General features: G+C 38.4%; 1 protein-coding gene across 2 annotated transcripts in view; it reads right to left on the minus strand.

Annotated features, from left to right (window-relative positions):
* Window positions 1-1,997: 1,997 nt before the first annotated feature.
* The window catches only part of DISC1 (DISC1 scaffold protein), a 191,330-nt gene continuing 173,174 nt past the window's right edge, over window positions 1,998-20,153 (minus strand). For both annotated transcript variants that reach the window (XM_064648830.1, XM_064648831.1), the window contains exons 12-14: window positions 19,346-19,390; window positions 11,390-11,500; window positions 1,998-4,786 (exon numbers count right to left, since the gene is read on the minus strand). In XM_064648830.1, coding sequence (XP_064504900.1) covers window positions 4,631-4,786; window positions 11,390-11,500; window positions 19,346-19,390 — 312 coding nt within the window. In that variant the 3' untranslated portion in view covers window positions 1,998-4,630. The remainder of the gene's footprint in view (window positions 4,787-11,389; window positions 11,501-19,345; window positions 19,391-20,153) is intronic.

A 20,153-nucleotide genomic window follows, 5' to 3' on the forward strand; every position in this document is an offset into this window, starting at 1 on the left:
ACTTTGCAGGCAATTATAAGAACAAATAGCTTAGTGATGTATTGACGTTGTGTGTATCTTTGACAATGCCCCAACACCTCCTTCCCAAAGACACTGCTCTTCCAGATGAAAAAACAAGGACAGTGTGACTAAATGACATGCATTTGCAGAACTCAAACATTTCCTTACTCACTCAACCCCAGATGTTCTTTTCCCAGGCCTCATATTCAAAACTTCATTAGAAATTTGAGAGAAATGCTTTACTGTGGCTGCTGGCTTGGCTGCTTTTCAGGTTCAGGCAGAATTTCTTATATTCACAGGCCCTTTTTTCTTTTTATTTTTTTAATACTTCTCCAGAAACTTGTATCATCATCTTTAGCAGTGCAGGAAAATATCCACATGAGCGTAATATTTTAGAGCTTCTTTGTACCATGTTAATCTCTGAGACTAAAAAAAAAATCTCTTGGTCCCAGTTTCATTTTTAATAGGATAGTAAACTAAGAGGATACATAAGGATTATTCTAATCTCACCCTCGAGCTCTCTCCAGCACTACTGCCTATCTGGGACCCATTATTGAACTGCCTTCTCTAGTGCTCTAGAAAAGAGGCACTTATCTTGATTTAACAAGTAATGATAGCAAAAGCCTGAGCTGTCATGCTTTAGAAAGAATGGATTAGCTAATTGATTGTGAAGAAAAGAAATACTAGGCTGGAGCTAAACACCCTTTGGGGTGCAGGCCTTTCCTTGCTTTCTTTTTAGTTCCTTGAGAATGTTTCTACACTGGGGTGGGGGGGAGGGCTTGTGTGTGTGTATTCAACACAAACTACTCCTACAAAGCACATGCAAGACACTGCTAATCATGAGTTGTTTCCTCATTTTGCAGCTCTCCTGGAGCAGTCCATTCTGTGTGCTTTGGAAGAGCAAGGGAGCTGGTAAAGGGGCTGGAGCACAAGTCTTACCAGAAGCAGCTGAGGGAACTGGGTTTGTTTAGCCTGGAGAAAAGGAGGCTCAGGGGGTATGTATCACTTGTTACAACTACCTGAAAGGACAATGTAGGAAGTTGGGGGTCAGTCTCTTCTCCCAAGTAACAAGTGTTAGGACAAGAGGACATAGCCCTAAAGGAGCTATGTACCAGGGGACGTTTAGGTTGGATAGGAAAAAACACTTCACTGAAAAGGTTGTCAAGCATTGGAACAGGCTACCCTGTGAGTGATGGTGTCACCAGTGCTGGAGGTATTTAAAATGTGTAGATGTGGTACTTAGGGACATGGTTTAGTGGTGGAATTGGCAGTGCTGGGTGAATGGTTGGGCTCAGTCGTAAGGTTTCAATTTAAATTATTATTCCATTGTTGTGTCAGAAGATAACCACATAAAGCCTTATATGCCTACATACTCTTCAGACCCTTTGGGTCTGGGGTCTTGGATGGGGACAGCACATGTCCTGGGCAGGACAGGGGCTTATTTCTGGTGATACTCATTGTTTGCAGGTGATGGGAGACCAGCCCACCTGGAAGTGAGAATTCTAGCAAGTATGTGTGGGACTGGTCCTTGGGACAGTGTACATACTCTCCTACCGCTAATCATGGCAGTAAATGCGCGTAAGGGCATAACTTTGACCTCAGATATGGCTGTAGCCAATACACAGTCATACTTCCCTCAACCCTTGACCATGAGCGAGGAACTGAGGGAGGGCAGGCAGGATTCAGTTGCACAGCAAGAGAGAGTAAAGCTGAGACTCAAGTGCAGGTTTTGCCTGTCTGTATAGTTCACTGCCTGATATTTCCTTCTCCCTCTTATACTGAAAACAGCTACATTTTTGCTGTCAGACTCTAGTGTTGAATATGTCTTTAGACTATTTCCAAAAGGCATAACAGACTCCTCCAAGCAGATAAATTACTGCTGTCAACAGCATAATAATAGTCACACACATGGTTTCTTTCTCCTTTCCTCCCCTCCACTCCCCATGATAAAACTTCTAAAACGTTGTACACTGCACAGAATGTGAACAGACACTGGGTTAGTTAAAAACATACTTCTCTTTATTTGAAAGTTTTCTATCCACAGATAAAAGGCAGTTGAGACATTGCATAGTATACTTTTTTTTTTAGTGTGCTTATTATCAAATGTGTCTGAGAAAAGGGATGGTTACTGGCTCTAACTTCCCACAACAAACAGTGAAGTTAATGGAATAATAAATTAAAGTAGTAGCAGTCAACATTATGTTTAAAATAAATGTTAACAGATACAAATATAACATGAATGATAACTGATCCAGTTTCCCTTCTCAGGAGTTCAGTGTCTTCTTAGAGTGGTTACCTAAGTGGAGTTCTATTAAAATGCAGTGATGCTCTGAAGCTTCAAAACACAAAAGCCACACAGGTTTTTTTTAATTGAATGGGAGTGTCTTCAAGAAACCTTGCTAGTGAGAATGAGGGTGCTGTTTCCCTGTCCCTCTGATGGTTGGTTAATATCCCTGTTGCTGAGCCCTTGCTGCTGCAAGGAGGCAGACTTCATGCTCCAGCTGTGGCTGATCTTGGCTCTAAGGCACTTCTAGGGCCTACCAGCTATTTACAGTGTAGGCACTAATTATTCAAAGGACAAAACTCAACATATTCTGCAGTGTGCAAGAGAGGAGTGTCATGCAATTTTAGTGTACTGGCCATTGTCTCTGGGACTGTCCTCATTGTCCTATATAAATGCTCATTGCTGGATACTCAGTACCTGGGCCCTCTGTGGTATTAACCCACAAGGAACTTCTGTGGGTCTTAAAGAAACAGTTTTAAGAGCTCTATCTTGTCAGTGTGCTCTCTTTCCTGTTACCTGAACTCACGTGGGTTTCCATGAGTGCTTTCTGGCAGGTGGGGTTTCTCATGGAGCTGGTCCTGTGCATGGGCTGAATGTCAGGGTGCTGCAGGCTGCCACCCATGCTTGTTGGGCTGCCTCGAGCTGGAGACAAACACCTTGCTCATCTGTTCAGGGGAGCTCCAGAAAGTGTCAAAGCTACTAGGGGGAGGTAGGTATTAAACAGGGACTTACAGGAAGAAACTTGTCAGAGCAGCAGCAGAGCAGCAAGAGACCTCCATTTGAAACAGCATGGGGAATGCAGTAGCAGAGTCCATGCAACCTTAAGATCCAAGAGTCTTTACAGCAACATGGATGCTGGCCCATATATTACACAACAAGAAGTCAACCAGGTTCTGAATTACAGAGTTGTAATTTGACCCTGAGGATCTGATGACCACAGAAACCACCAGAGTTCTGCTTCCCTGGTTTGACAACTGCATGCTCCTGCAGGCAATTATAATCCTGTTGTATGTCTCAGCTGCCTAGCACTTTTTTCTCCTTCATTTTATACTTAACATTGAGGTAGAATTTTCAACTAGTATTTAAAAACACAAGAAAATGAACACAATCTTATTGGGCAAGTAGTCCAGTGACCTCCAGAATTTGCTAAAAACCTTCACAATGTGGCTATAAAATGAGTAATTGAAGTAGCAGAGAAAAGTAATTCTAAATGTGTCAGAAAAACAGTATCAAAAAAGTACAGCACTAAGTTGCAAGACATTTTCTTCATCTATTAGATTTAAAACAATTCAGTGGTTTGTTTTTTTTTTTTTCATTTTCCCTCTGGAACAAATGACAGAAACAGAATTTTTTTTATGACATCAGAGATATACTGGTATCACAGGAAGAGTACACAATGAATTTTTGAAGGCATTAACTGTTTTGAACAATGATCTAAATAGAGGTAATTTATAATGGTTGGCTTCGGTTGAGCATTGCTTTTATTTCCTATAAAAATACATGTTTAAGGATGTATATATAGATGTGTCTCGTAAAAAAAATCTGCATTCCTTCTGAAGTTTATAAGGAAGATCAAAGTAATAGTAGTAACCTTTACAAGTAACCTTTACAAGGAGACTTAAATGTCTTATTGTTCATACAATATTTAAATGTAAGGAACACATATCAATATAGGCTTTTTTTTTGCTTTACAACCCCTGTTAATACTAAAGCAAGTTTATACCTAAATAAAGCTAGTTAAACTACTGCTATAGGACTGCTGTTAGTTACCTCCACTGTACTCAATACCACAGAGTAAATGAGATCCAAATTTCTGTTGAAAGAACTTGGTTAGCTTGAATTTCATCCTATTGATTTAATTATTGGCAGGAATGTGAAAATACATTCAGTGTAAGAAAGCTGTTTAAAGCCAAAGGGGAAAAAAAGTTCTTATTATTCTTACAGCTATTTTCCAAGAAATACTAGATGTTCCAGCTTTAATGCTGCATTTTTAAATCGGGAAGAAAAAAAATCCATGAGACAGATACCGTTTACGAGTCTTCAAGGAGAACATTTCACTGACATTAAAGGCAACTTTGCAGACTCACTTGAAATGTATCAATTTGTAATCTACACATTTACAGGAGCTGCTCTGCTCTGAAAGCTGTTTCCCAATCTGTGCCAAAACATGTGAGGCTGCCTAGCATACTTCTGATGATAGACCTTCAGGCTCTATTTCTCCATAATTGATTTAGTTATTAGTTATGCAGGGGAGAGAAGAGATCCCTGAGGCTTAGTAAAACAGTATTCAGTTACTAAAAGCAGCCCTTTGTGAATTAATGTTATCCTACCAGCTCTTTCTGCTCATTATTCCTTCAAGTCTTGTTTTCCTGGACACCAGCTGTCACAGAGGAAGTCTCCAGCCTTTTCTTCTCCTGCCTCCTTGGCTGACTGAAGTTGCACTAGCATGGTCTGGAGTGTCTCCTTCACTACCTGAATCTCCCTCTGCAGAGACTGTGCAAGCTTTATTAAGGAATAATCTATAGGTGATTGGCAGTCCCTGTTCTCTTTCCAAGTTATTAAGTAAATTCTTGTTCTGCTGCTCACGACAGATGGCCACGGCTATCTAATTGTAGCTTCAACTTCTTCCAAATTGTTTGGATTAAACATTAATACATTTCTCACACTTGCTTTCAAAAGAAAAATCCAGGCAAACTCAAGTTCTCAAGTAGCATTACTTGGCACTTTAAAAAAGGGAGGGGATGGGGGATACTGTTTTCATGGGAAGGAAGGAGATAAAGAAATTGTACCATGGAGGCAGCAGCATGAGCTGTGAGTTCCCTGCTGGATGAAGGGTGGATTTTTAAGACAGAGACACTGACCTGGGTGGATCAGACCCCAGGTGAAGGCAACAGGGCAGTGGGAACAGTCTGAGACATAACCCAAGTGACTGCAGCTTATGGGGCATTAGTGAGCTTAGCAGCGTGTGCTGTGCAAGGCAGGATGGGAATCTAGGTAAGAAGCAAAATGAGCTTATAGCAGAGAAAGTGTTTCTGCTCCACTTACCTCCTGAAACCTTTAATGTTAACTCAATTATCAATATAACTGTGGTGCAGAACACACAAATATAAAGCTATACGAGACTTCACAGGCAATGCTTTGAACAAGTTGAAAAGCAAAGAGGGCAGTAGCAAGGTTGTACTGTTGTGCTTTAAAAGGAAGAAGGCCACTCGAAAAGTATTAAATAATTCAGTATAAAATGCTTAATTTGGTTAAGAAAGAGTTTTCCACATTTTATTGGCCTTTCTGCTGATAATCTTATATCAGCAAGACTATTCATTGCTGAAAGAAGTGCAAGGAGTGGGTGTAGCTCAATGAGACCAGTGTTATTTTCTCTTCCACAGCTTACACTATGTGAAGAGGAAAGCAAGCAGAGGAAAGTTAAAGCCTGCTGAAATGCTAAACGAATGACCAAGTCTAAGTGAACAAGGCCTAGAGCCCATCCCAACCACCCTGAGGCCTCCTCTACAGGTATGGCTGAAGGGCAAGGATCCCAAAAGACAGAAACAGTTTCCTTTCTAGAAGTGTGTCATGAAATTATCTCGAATCTCACTTCAAGGGAAGTGAAACAGGAGGACACTGAAACAGCTCAGTTTCAAAAATACAATGCACAGAAAAGATAATGCATGAGGACAGTCTTCACCCTTTACAGAGCTCATACATTATGAAATGATGTTTTACTTGACCCCTGATGTCAATACAATGTGAAGAAAAAAAGACAGCCTCAGGTTATACAACTGTAAAAAGTAAGACACTCCTTTTGAAAAATTGCAACTAGAGTAGACCGTGGTAAAGTTATACAAATCACTGCTATTTCAGGAAGTCATTATTATGCCTTTGAAAAGTGTTTTGGCTGCTTTTGATTCTGTTATCAGTTCCTCAAAATTTCATCTTCATGTATTTACATGCATTTACTATGATGTTTTGCTCTTAATATTTGTGCATACTTCTAATTTCTGGACAGCTCTGTTAATCTAAAGGTTTTCTGTCTCTGATTACAAATAATAGCAGTACACACAAAGCTTCTCCTATCCAAGAATCTCAAAGCAGCGTACAAGGACAAATTAATTATGTTTTGCATCTTCTCTGAAGTAAGAAGAGTTATTATGCTCTTATTAGTGGTCCTGGACTCTCCACCCCTCTGCAACTTAATCATGAGGCTCTGCCGAAAATCTAACTAGTAAAACAGAAATTCTTCAGCTTAAGAACACCATGAAGTCTCTGAAATTTAATTACTTCTGATGTGTAGTCTCTGACTACATGCTGTTACTTGTAATATCCCAAGCATTTTTCAGGCTGAGAGAAAAAGCAAAATTGAAATGTTTCACCAGATGAAAAATCTTGAAGGATGGAAGAAAATGACGAAGATGAGGAAAGAAACTTCTAACCAACAGAAAGATAGAGCAACAGAAAAAAGATGACTGGATAGTCTAACTACAGCAAGATCCAATAACCTCATAAATAATACCACAATCATCTGTAGACAAGTATCTGTCAAACAAACCTTTATGGCTAAGCAAAATATATGGCACATGGCTAAGCATGGAATCTCTATCCATATACAAAGGTTATATCTGGATAAACAGCTTCACCCATTTTAAAAATTCAAATAACAGTTTTGCATGGGTCCATATGCAAAGGTGTTCTTCATGCTTAAATTCTCTATCCAGTGCTGCAACTATTGAGCCAGTATTCAAGGCAGGAGCAAAACCAAGTTTCAACAAGGAATATATTCTGGTTCTGCTGTCTACTTGTGAAAAATTGACAAAATTTCTCCAATGCAGTAAATTAAAATACTTGGGTACAGTTTCACACAGACATAACCCATATTCAACAACACTGAACATTGTCTTCCATTAAGCTTTTCACCTATTTGACTTCCTCTCTTTGAAAAACTTGAGTATCACGAGAAAGTCCATGATTTACAGAGATAAAAAGCAGATCTAAATACTGTAGAGATTTAATTTTTTGAAAAAATAGGCTCATTGGTGCAGCTTCTGTTTTCTCAGCACAGACGTTTAGAGAGTCAAAAGGTAGATATTATGAATCAATTTCCTGTAGGAAAGATTAGAAACTAAGAGTATATGTTGTAAAACAAAAAACCTTAGAAGGATAATCAAGGACTACTGCTGAGCTAAGGGCCTCTGGGATTTCAGAGAATAACAGCAATTTTTGGACATCTGAAGAAGAAATTGTCTTGAAGAACAGAAATATCAAAGATGTTTTGTGTTTGTTTTTTTTTTTTTTTTTAAATTGGTTAACTATTGTTCTTGTTTCCAACAGCTAAAAGTTACAGTGGCTGGAGACAGAAACTCTGCTAGATGTACCACCACCTAACTGCACGTGTCTCTTCTAACCCCAGGCGCTCCTACACATGAAGTGGCCAGCCAGCTGGAAAGTAGCTCTGCAGGAAAGGACCTTAAGGTCATGAGGGACAGAGCTGAACATGTGCCATCAATGCGTCTTGAGGCAAAGGTGGCCAACAGCCTACCGGGCTGGATTAAGAAAAGACTGCCAGCAGGTGTAGGCAGCTGATACTTTCACTATAGGCAGAAGTGGTGAGGTCCCATCTGGATGCTGTGGGTTCCACAGTAAAAGATAGAGATGGACTCTCAATGTGACTCACATGGGAAGGGCTCAGTCTCTTATGATCTAAAATAAGATCAAAGAGGGTACCACTGCCACCTCTCACTCTTGTGGGATCCCAAAATCTCTTACAGGTTCGCCCAGGCTGAGATTCCTCAGTGAGGTACAGACAAGGCTAAATTCTACACTTGTGATTCTGTTGAAAACCTACTCTGGTGTAAAACAAGACTTGTATGAGTGCCTGCCATATGATAAAGGTGAAAGGTTAGCAAAGTGACCTGCAATGCTTAACGAACATTTAGGCACAAAATTCCATTTTCGAAATAGCTGATTAAAATGTCTGTTTTAGGGCAAGGAATGAAGATTGCTTTTCTAATAATACTCTAGCCAGGTTTTCTTCCAACAAAGCATTTTCCTGAGGACAAACTATTACATCCATTCAAATTGTCTATCAAAATGTAACTGCTAATTAAGAACAAAAATTACTGTGAAATTGCAATATAGGCTCCATTTAATTTTAGTGGGAATTCCAGGCCTTTACTGTCAGGAAAGTAACACCTCTCATCAGCTCTGCAGACACCAGAATGAGTCACCTCTCATCCTTTGGTTTTTCCAATTAATGATGTGGACTGTTTTCATACACTCACTAATGATTAATCATAATTGAATGTTTTGTGGGTTTGTTTGGTTATACTGTGTAGAATTCAGCAGATCTGTCGTAGTGCTGCAGAGAGCTCTAACAACCCCCCTGCCATTGTTTGATGCTTTTTATACAAAAGTACAGTTTAATGTTTGCTGTGAAAAATTTCAATAATAAATTAGAATCACAAGTGGGTCTGTGCCTATACTCAGGACCAAGAAATATCACTAAATTTCTCCTTTGTTCAGTTCATGTTGGCAATTATGACGAGCAGCATGGTTGATTTACGCGTGCTATGCCATCAAAACATAGAATGTTTCATAGAATGAAAAACAATAACATCTGGGTTTTTTCTTCTAATACAAACTTAATTATTAATCAAAGCTATGACACACACTAAACATTGGCAAATGGCTTGAGAGTATCATGAATTTATTTTTCTCAGTGGAGTCTTTAAAAGTCTTTTAATAATCAGACCACAGGACTAATTTACATCTGTGCAGCCCCCAGATAGATTTTTGACCTAATACAGTTTGCTATATTCATGTGCAAGGCAGTTTTTTGGGGGGATGATGGGAAGGGTGAAAATAACCAATGAACAAGAGTTTGAGAGCATGAGCTTAAATATCTGAAATTGTAACGAAAGCAGGATAAGTTTTTCAGAGTTCTAAAGATTTTTAATGAAGACTGAATAATTTTCCACTATTGTGATAGGAAATTATTTAAAACCAAATAAACTACTATGCAAACAACAGATCCATCTATTAATCATCCATCTTCTATTGAGGGTAATTGTTGTCTCCTATCTCAGTACTAGTTCCTGAAATATATTCAACTTACCAATGAGTGAAAGTTTATTTTATAGGCACTGAGCAGTTTTTATTTTTAAAAAACCCACTACAATCTACAGGTCTGTAGCACTGTGGTAGCTATTTTTCTCATTCCTTTTTGAAGGATAGCTCAGTGATTACATGTACCAGATGGTAACATTTTATGCACATTGATCTGGGCTACTTCTGAAATAGCAACTGAATGTTAATGAGGGGTAGCTGAATCGCTAAACTGCTTCTTTGTATGTCCCTATGTTTTAAACATGTTTTTTTATTTTGTGACTGATGGTCTTGCTAGGACCAGGATATCACACAGTGTGCATTTCTGTATTTAGGTAACGTGAGCTGAATTTCACTGATAGAGGAAATCAGATCTCTATCAGACAACCGTGGCTTAAAACAAGACTGATCTATAACACTTCTGAAACTTCCAATGATTAATTTCATTTTTTCAACTGACTCTTGCAGTTTGAACAGCTATGAAGAAATATGCATACTCCATAAAAAGTACAAATACTACTATATTTCATACTTGTAGTGTATTATCTTCTGGAACCAAAAATGCAGTTTTTCAGCTTATTTTATCTTACCTTATAGTAAACTATAACTATGATCAGACCTGACTGTTCAGAAGGTCATTAGTTTAAATCCCCTGCAAAGAGCCCATAACTCCAACCCTCAATACTCTTCTTCTACTAGGGCCAATTAAAAAAGATCATTTAAGAGTAAATATACATAAGGGAGGAAGGAATTAGATGCTGTACACGCAACCAAATATGCACTCTGTAAATATAATTAAAAGAATGTTGAATCTTTCTATATATTGTCTGTATATTGAAATGCTTAGAAAAGAAAGATTTGAAGTGGTAACAAATTACTGACTGGATTTTGTCCCCTCCGATGCAACTTTGCCCCAGCTCTGTTCTCCCCTCCACCCGCCTCTTAAAGTTTATCCTTCTGATACCTTTAAATAAACCAAGTTTTTAAAATAGGAATTTTGCAATGACTTGGCAACTGATGCCAAATTACTTAAAACACAGTGGTATTTCCACACACTATTTTTTCTCCTTTCTCTAAACTACCCCACCTCAGCTTAGCAGGAGCTGAATCCTTTCTAGTACCATCATCACCTTAACTCACCTTCAGGTGTCTGCAAGGGCTCCTCTGCTAATCTCTCCAATCTGAATTTATTAATCTTTCTTCATTATCCTCTCACTGACACCTCTTCTTTAAAAAAACCTTACCAGCTAAGTACTCTCATCTTCCCTGGCCACATTGGTTCTTTTTCTCTTTACCCTTTCTCAGAAGAACAAAATCTCTTTTATGACACATTTTTCCTATGAAAGTTACAAATTAAATTAAAAAAAATCTGTACCCTTAAATTTTGAAATTTTGAAAAATTCCTAATGAATGCCTCATAAAGGTTAAGCAATCTTAAAAAAATACTGACAGATGAAGCACAGAAAGAGATAAGGGTGCATAAGACATCTCATCTGGTTGCTTCCACTGGAGTATTAGAGGCAGATTAAATTTTGTAGGATGCCACGATACACCTGTTTTTTAAAAATGAAAAAACCCCAAACTATATGTAACAATATACACAGTCTGAGTCAATAATGTAGGATTTAATTTAGTTAAATCATGTTGGGAAATGCAGGTGCATGAACACTTGTATCCATGCAGCTTTTGGTGCATCATGTTTTTACTTATATGAGCATTACAAACAAAATGATTTTAACAGTAAAATAAAGTCTTTTCATTGCCTAATCTCAATTTACAAAGAACTAATTTCTATTTAAATCAATTAAAGCTAGATCAGACCACAGTGAAAATGCACTGTAGGAAACAAAAATGCCCATTTCAGCAAGACAATTAATTCTTCCATTCTGAATGTATCAAATCTACAATAAGAACTAGTATTCCATGTGAATCTGAAAGGTAAGTATTTGATGTAGATACTTACATAGATTGATACATATCTATAGCTATAGTAAAAAGGATATGAATAACTCCTTCATCAACTCTGCAGGTGGAACTTTGCAATTGATCTTCCAGATGCACCAACTTCTCACTTATTGCTTCACATTTTTCTCCTAACTCTGCAGAAAATATGAAGAACTCCTACAGAAAGTTGAAAAAGAAAAAGAAAAAGGCATGTTTGCTGCTGGCTGCACTTTTATACATCAAATTTGCATCAAATAAAGGGAAAATAAAATATTAGTAAGAGGATATGATGCTTTGCAGTGCAAAGACATTGCCTAAAAGCAAATTTCTATTAAAGAGACAAAAAGCTGTTACTATATAATAAATTGGTGATTTATATGAAATGGAATGAGTTTGTGGTCTCAGTCTACTTCCCAGCAGAAACAAGTCATGATATCACTTTCAGCAGATGATTAAAGGGGTGTAAAGACCAAACTGCTCTCCGTTTTCCCCTGTTGACTCACCACAGCAGGAGAGGTCTCATGCTGACCACACCATTTAGGTTTCCAAATTTCAAGTTGTTCATATAAATATGATTTACACTTTTCGGTCACTTAAATATTTCAAGCAGCATCACTTTTTGTACCTCTTATAAACACAAAATGTACTTACATTTTTGAAGAAAAATCTGGCTGGAATACTTAGGGACTTCGTTCAATTAATCAAAGAAAATGCGTCAAAGTCTTGGAGATTATGAGACAAAACCATGCTTTTTTATTGAATTGTCATTAAACAAAAAAATATTTCAAAAATAATGGTTCTCTACTTAGAATTTATACAGACAAATACTTCTGCCATTTTACACTAGTTTCAAAGTCCTTCCCATATTTTTTTTTCAGATACACTGCACAAGAATAATTGTTATCTTTGACATTTTTCAGTGAATTTGAGAAATGACCCGAGCAAGCAGCAAATATGAAGAGGGAAAAAAAATTAAATCAATTTGTGCAGCTCTGAGACAAGCCTTTCCTCTCCCTCCCACGGCACCATAGCACTGCCTACAGTGAATGACAGGGATTATTTGTAAGGAAAAGATTATAGTGCCAAGATGAAGTTCTGCTGCAGCCATGTTGAAAAAAAAATTGAATAATTTATCAGCTGGGATCCAGAAAACTGGATTTTCTCTAAACCTGATCTATGCACTCATCCATAAAGCAATATGACCATGGGACCATATACAATTTACAGAAAGATTTTCCTCTGCTAAAAAAAAAAAAATGTACTTGGGGTCCTTTGCACTGATTTGTTGCTGTAAGAGCAACCACCAGTGGTTGTCTAAGAAAAGTCAAGCCTTCAATCAAAGGCCTTCCAAATAAATTGTGCCAATGCTTGTTGGAACGCTGCCCATTTGGTAAACACATTTACCAGACCTCAGTTCTGTGCTATCCTTTCACTTTGCATCACACAGTGCATAGGAGGAGTCAAATGTGAGAAGAGCTGTGCTTCCTGGCACATCCTCAATTATGGCACAGAGCTTTGACCCTCCTGCTTCCCTAGGGCCTCTGCCAGACATGGCTATCCAGCACATTGCACAGGTGCAAAACCACCTGCAGCTCAAACTCTGGACGGGTGGGCTTGTTAAGAGAGGTCATGTTGCAAACACTGGCAGTTTAGACACAGAGCAGCACAACGCCTGAGTCCCTGGCTCTGTGCACAAGACCAGCATCTCCAGAGACATTACCAAACATGAGAATCTACAGCAGCACTTCACAGAACTTACAGATGTGAAAATGACCCTTTGTTTTTAAAATGACAACAGGAGAGAAGAAAGAAAACATTTTCCTTGCAGCAACTAGGAACATCCTTTTCTCATGACCAGGAACAGAAGATGAGGACAAAGTCTTCCATTCAGCAGCTAAATTATTACTCAGTATACCAGCAGGACTCCATATGCTGCTATGGAGTGGGATAACCCAAGCAATTTCTATCAACAGAAAACTCTTAGTGAATCATTCTGTGACATGCATGCAAGAACAGATAACAGTTGTCTAAAAGACTTAGGTCTTGGGCTAAAAAACTCAGTAAATAGAAAAAAATACCAAATACTCTGAAAGCACATCTAAAACTACGACCATGTAGGGAAAGATCCACCTTTGATCACTGATTTTCCTCTAACAGTAATAACATGTAAGAAAATCAGGTCTTCACATAACCGTCATTTCTAACAGCAGCTTAATTTCTCTTTAATACAGCCATAACAGTGTAGGGATAAACTATTTCTGCATCTACATAACCCAGCTGCCTTTTTAGTTGAAATGAGAAGTTCCTCCAATACTTTAGACCAGTATTGTCTCACAGGAACTTAGTTGCACGTGTCATATGAAAAATGCAGGAGAACCATCACATAAAGTATGATTTTCCAGAACTTATATATATAAAAGAAAATGGAAAAAATATACACTGCTCTCAAAAATACACAATAATAACTCTAAATATTCAAGCAATTCCACAGTTTCTGCCCCCAAGACTTCGTTTGAAAAAAGTTTGATAACCCAGAGAAGTAGATAGAATTCTCTTAGTGCCTTTTATGCCTGGTAGCATCACTGGTAATATTTTTATTTGACATTTGTCTATGTAGGCAGGGAAACCACTGTTAGTGACACAAAACTATTCAGAATAGCTCCCGGTTGGAAAGTGGCACTTTACACTGATCAACAATATCTCTGAGAGGAGAGTGGACTCTGCCTCAAGCTCAACATATTAATAAAATACAACCCATCCAGGCTTCTAGGTTATCTCAGTGTTACAAGCTGCTGTAGGTCTTAAGATTTCTTTGGTTATTTTTGCACTAGCATCACTTTTAGGAAGCAGCTAGGAGAGATTGCCGGAGCCAGGAAAGAGCTGAGATGCAATATTGCTTTATGGATTTTTCTGTAAACAGGGAATGTAGCTGGTTGGGAATTTTTTTTCCTCTAAATCCTTAAGCCAGTGAAAACAGCACAAATAATGGACGTGAATTATTTTTTAAGGTGAAATTCTTCTGCCTTCTCACATAAAGTAGAAATTCTCATGCTTTCCCAGAGATGTAAGAGCCTGATGGAAAAAACAGTAAGAACAAACAATGTTCCAGATGATGCATTGCTGGAACATCAGCATACTGCATTAAGAGCAGAGAGAATGGCTTCTGGTTTAGTGTTCTGCATTTCATTTTACTCTTTTACAAGTTGTTTTAGTAACCTGTGAGCAACAGCTCCTCAACAGCATTACTCAAGGAGAATGTTTGATCAGCTTTTCCAGTGCAAACACCTTCTGTGCTCTTGAATCTGGTTCAATTTTATACAGAAGAATCAGAATTGTAGTAGCTAGATTAATCTAATTCAATTACGGATTAGAGTCTATATTAGAGTCTTAGGTCATTGTGCTGAAAAGCAGGATTCACAGATGTATCCTTAAAATTCATTCTTCTTACAGAGGAACTTCTGTAAAAAGGCGTTGCTTTACTTCCAAGTAGCACCATCATAATTCCAATAAGATACAAGCCTTAGAAGACCTTCTGCAGAGTCAAAGCCAGATTTCTTTCACCTGCACTAAATTTTCTCTACTATAACAGTTAAAATAATTCAAAATAACATAAATAACAACTACAAAAAGTTGCCCTTGCAGACAGACACTTCTCATTATGGCACAAGGTTTAGAACAGTGACCTATTGTTGGCAGAAGTGCTGCATGTTTACCCTCGACCCTTGCAGAAGTTAATGGCAATTGTCAGCACTTGAAACTCCGTAACATCAGGCCAGGGTATCTCTTAAATAATTTCTAGAAACAAAACACAACAATCCATATGTTTGTCCTGCTTGAGCAGATGCTTCAGTCACATGCAGGCTAAGTGCACATGACCCCAGACAATGAGCTACACAGCCATGAGGTGTCCAAAGTGCAGGTGGAGGAAGCATTCGTTCCTGCTCTGTATCCCAGATTTCCTGCCCCATATGCATTGTTCTGGGCAGAACAATCCCAGATGCGGAAGGCAACACGTCCACCGAGAAGAGGTCTAATCTCTGAGTTTGAAAATAATGGATGTTACTTGTGACCAACACCATCATGGCAAGGTTGACCAGGAAGCAACCAGGGACCACCGAAGCCCACTCTGTGACTTGCAGTGTGACCAAGCCTACTGTGACTGGGCTCAGCTGGTGTCTGTATATGTGGCTCTTAGCAGCTGACAATGGATGGTTGCAGGGTACTGGCTCCAGGGCTAAACTGCCCTTGCCATGAGCAAGTCTTTATCCTGCAAACTTCTCTTGCTACAAACCAGGATGGTTACATTTCATTTTACCCTTAAATAGCACACACCATTAACTTCTAGTTGTCCTGTTTATCATTATGTTTTATGTGGTTGAAGATTTTGACTTTCAACCAGACTATGATTTCTAAACCTTTTATTTCTATTCCTTTCCTTCTTTTCTTCACTGTGTTCCTGTCTTCTGCAGAGTGAGGTGTCCAAACCATAGTCCTCTGGAGGCTTTAGCATTCTCAGCTAAGCACAGTAATTATTTCTGTCTTACAACTGACATTCCCATTAATGAGGCTGCAAGTGACATTTGCCCTTCCTTCCAGCTCAATGAAGGTAATGAATCCCACTATATTTGTAGTCCACTATAAGCCTAGATTCTTCTTCTGCAGTATTGCCATCTCAGTGGCTATTTACCATTGGTATATATAAATTGGACTCTTTTTCTCCCTCAAATGTAATTTGCACCTGTCTTTTAACATATCCCTTTTTATTGATTTCAGGCTATTCTTTCAATCTATCAAGAGCATTTGAAATTCTAATCCTAATTGAAATTATGTTGACTGGCACATAAACTCCTGGCCTACCTCCTTTTAAAGGCAAATACCATGTCTGCCTTTTACTGACCCCCTGGGACTTCAAGCTTCCTCTAGGAGTTTTTGAAGAAGCTTGTTAATGGTTTGGAGATTGTTTTCCTTGGCTCCTATGCACTCAGAAAAAAATTTCATCAGTCTAGCCTGACTTGAGTACATCTCATTTGCCTTAGGATCCTTTACTGTGTTTGTCTCTTGCTACCTGGTAGCAAGTACCAAGAGCACTACATATTTGGACATAGTTTATCATTTTTAGAAAGACCAAAAGCAAAAAAAAAAAAAAAAGAAGAAAAAAATAATTCTGATATCATTTCTTTTCTCATTCACCTTTCTTATTAGAAGACACACATGTTCACTTTCACCTATCTCTTACACACAACTTGTACCTGAACTCTTTTGACATTTCACATCTTCTGTTTACAATAACTTAGTGTGCTTAGTGGTCTTGCTGCCTTCACTCTTACATGCTAAAGTACCTTTTTAGAGTCATTCTTGGGAACATTTTTGCCCTTTCCTTTTCAACACTCTTTTGAGCTGCTGAAAAGCTGCTGACATAGATATGTAGTCTGTGACTCTGCTTGTTCTTTTCTACACCAAAAGAAGACAGTGCTGTACTATAAACCTGATGTCTTCAGGACAGTACTGAAGAAAATCTGCTGATTCCTCCTCCTACAGAGCTTGTCCCATGTAAACTCACTTGTTGCTTCTTCCCTGATTTTGTTTGGGTGAGTTTTTCTTTCATGGAGGTAGCTATCCACCTTTTCTCAGAAAAGAGATCAAGGTTGTTTCCCAGTTGCTCTTGCTCTTGTCACCTTCCACTTACAGACTGCTAGCTTGTTCCATCAGCCTGTTTATGTATATTTAGGAGATTTCAGCACTACAACACACTCCCCACTTTGTCATATGCAACAATTCAGGCATAAAGCTTTCCAGACAGCTGTTTTGCAACTGTGGCCTGCCTCCTTCCCACCAATCACACGCTTTTCCCACACTTCCTTTGCTTGCACTGATCCCCTTCCCTCCACCACAGGGATACAACAACACATGGTAGTGTTAAATGACTCATCGGAATTGCCAATGTCCAATGATGGCAATTGTTCCCTTTCTTTTATCTTCCATTACAGCTATGGAAGAGTGTCCTTGGAAAAGCATCTATGCAGGAATAGAGTTTTTCGCTGCATTCCAGCACTCTGCTGTAGGCTGACAGCAGTCTTCCCATTCTCATCCCTAGTAAACTGAAGATCTTCCCCAACTACAGATTTTCTAAAATGAGAGCACACTACTGCACTGGCTTATTTAATTAAACTGGGACAATTCCAGTTCCTGCTGTGGGAGGATAAGGCTATTTACTGACTTACCAATAAAAATTCACAGTGGGTCAGGACTTGGAAAAGGAAACAAAAGCACCAAACTGTTTTCCGGTGTCAACACCCTGCTGTGAAAGGAGTCAGCGTAGCTGGGTATCATTTATAGGTTGTTCCTTGTATTCACTCCCATCTCTGCTCCTGAGTCACTAAGATGAAACAATCTGGAATGACTAACTGGGTGCTCTCCTGCAGACAGTGGGGAGACTGACAAGAAAGGATTAGGGGACCAGAGCATCAAAGGAACACTTAGGCAAAGCCTTGACATGGTACAGGGTGCTGACAGTTCCACAGAGCTTTTATAGAGCTGTCTACAAGTCAACATCAATCCATCTCTGGCAGTGTGGTAGAGCCTGGCTTTCTAGCATATTTCCATTTCCTTTATTTGTATCATTGCTTTCTATTGTCTTTATACACTATTTTCCCCCCTCAAAACTTCAAAAGGGCAAAGTTTCTCCACTTCTGAGGACTATAAGATATTAAGCTCTTAAAGAATACTTCTACAGGCAGCCCTGTGAGCTCTGGTGCCCTCAGTATTTTGCCCTGATGGAAGTAGGGCTTTTTGCTACCTTTATCCCGCAGGACTGCCTCTCCCCTATTTCACGTCATCTGTGGACACAAGGACCTGCACAGTTTTGCTTTAATTCATAGCAAAGTTCGCTGATCAGAAAGGTCATTTGCATTTTCTGCAAAGTTCACCTTCATTCTCAAGGCTTCCTGTTTTTATTTATGCTGACCTCACACACAGTCAAGCAGTCTGTCCTAGGCATGCTCTCATGTCACATTCTCCCTGAACACAAGGTCAACAATCTGAATTTGGTCTTGCAATATCTTGTATCTTTCCTAAAGCATTCCAGCCGATCCAGTCTTTGGATTCACTGGTGGGAATCTAAAGAAATGCCTCATCTGAATAGTTATCCTAAACTGCAGTATTTATTTATTTAATATTTGCTTGGCTGAGCACTTGTCACTTGTACTTGACAGGTGGCATGTATGCTATTATGGAAGGTGAACTGAGGGTTACTTGGATACTAGATTTCCTTTTTAAGTAAGTTGCAATTCAAGGCATACTGATGTACAAATGGACAAGACTAAAACAGTACCGCTCTTAGGATCAGTATAACTCTCCTTACACTTACATTACCTAAACTCTTAGTTTGTAGGTAGATGGAGTTTTGTATATAAGCAGATTTTTCTCACAGGAAATGCATCTTATGTTACTTAATTATCCCAGCCTTCTTAAATACATGGACTAGGATGTGACATATTTTTGTTTATGAAAATAATGTAAAATTGCAAACATCCAGTATTTTTATTCAGATGGAATTCCTCTTACCCTGTATTCTGCCACAGTCTGTATGCTTTTATACTCCAAAAGTAAATTGAAAGGTATTTTTAGTGGTACACAAGAAAACAGGCTACGCGTCATGACTTTATTCCATTCCTAAGCATCAAGACAGTGCTACAAGTAAGGCTGGCTAAATATTATTGGTCCTACTTTTCCCAAACATATTCGTGCTGTTGCTGGTATATTTTAAAAATATTAGCACAGGATTTAACTATAAAATCCCTGAAACACTCAGCAACTTTGCCATTATTTTCAATGAGAAAAAAAAAAGAAAAAAAGGAATGGGCCCACTCTCATTGTGATTGTGTTGCTTTTCTAAGTGCTCACACACTCTTCAGCAATTTTTACCCCAAAGTAAAACTATAAAAACAAGTGTCATTAATTCTAATTGAGACAAAGAGAAGTCTGTACAATACCACCACTTTATTTTGCCTAGGAAACACTTACCTCAGACAAATGACCTTCTGCTCCAAATGAAATGTCTTCCATAACCTGTTAGAGATAAATTATTAAGTATATAGTAGATACATGCTATATAAACAGTACAATTTCAATGTAACTTATAAAAACCATACAGCACAATAAAATTTATATAAGCTGAACAACTGCATCAATTTGCTTCACATGCATGAAAGATTTAAATTGCACTTGCAATAGGGCAGTGGCAGCCACCTGATCTTAAAAACTATATTTGAATACATTTTATTAAAGCCTGTCTTTGGCTTCTCAATTAAAATGCACAGGGAATACTGCCTCTAAAATGGAGGGACTAACTATAGACTGAAACAAACTTTTCTATCAGATCTGTATACTGTTCAAGAGTCTACAGAAGTATTTTTTGCATAAACCCTGTACATGAGTTTGCTCAGGAGAAATGAGAGACCCCACTGATGTTTTCTATTGGTAACACGTGCTAACTATAGTAAGTTCCTCTTTCAAAACTTGTTTCATCTGTGAAGTCTGTAAGGAATTAGCCAACATTTCATTGATTGGCTGAGGAGCAAAGAAATTTGATGTTAACTTTACTGGAAAATCATTAATACTTATCACATGTTACAGTATTGATAATCTTTACATAAACTGAGATAAGCATATTGCTTTGGTAGGGCAGTACTTGGTATCAGAGGTAGGTACATAAATATATAAAAAAGTGCAAAATCATTAATCTGCCATAAATTCATCATTGTTACTGGACACTATTTTCAATAATCAATCTGAAAAAAGGTTGCTTAGATTTCTTTTGCCCATAATATTA

This window comes from Pseudopipra pipra, chromosome 3, assembly GCF_036250125.1.
Source record: "Pseudopipra pipra isolate bDixPip1 chromosome 3, bDixPip1.hap1, whole genome shotgun sequence".
Lineage (NCBI taxonomy): Eukaryota > Metazoa > Chordata > Aves > Passeriformes > Pipridae > Pseudopipra > Pseudopipra pipra.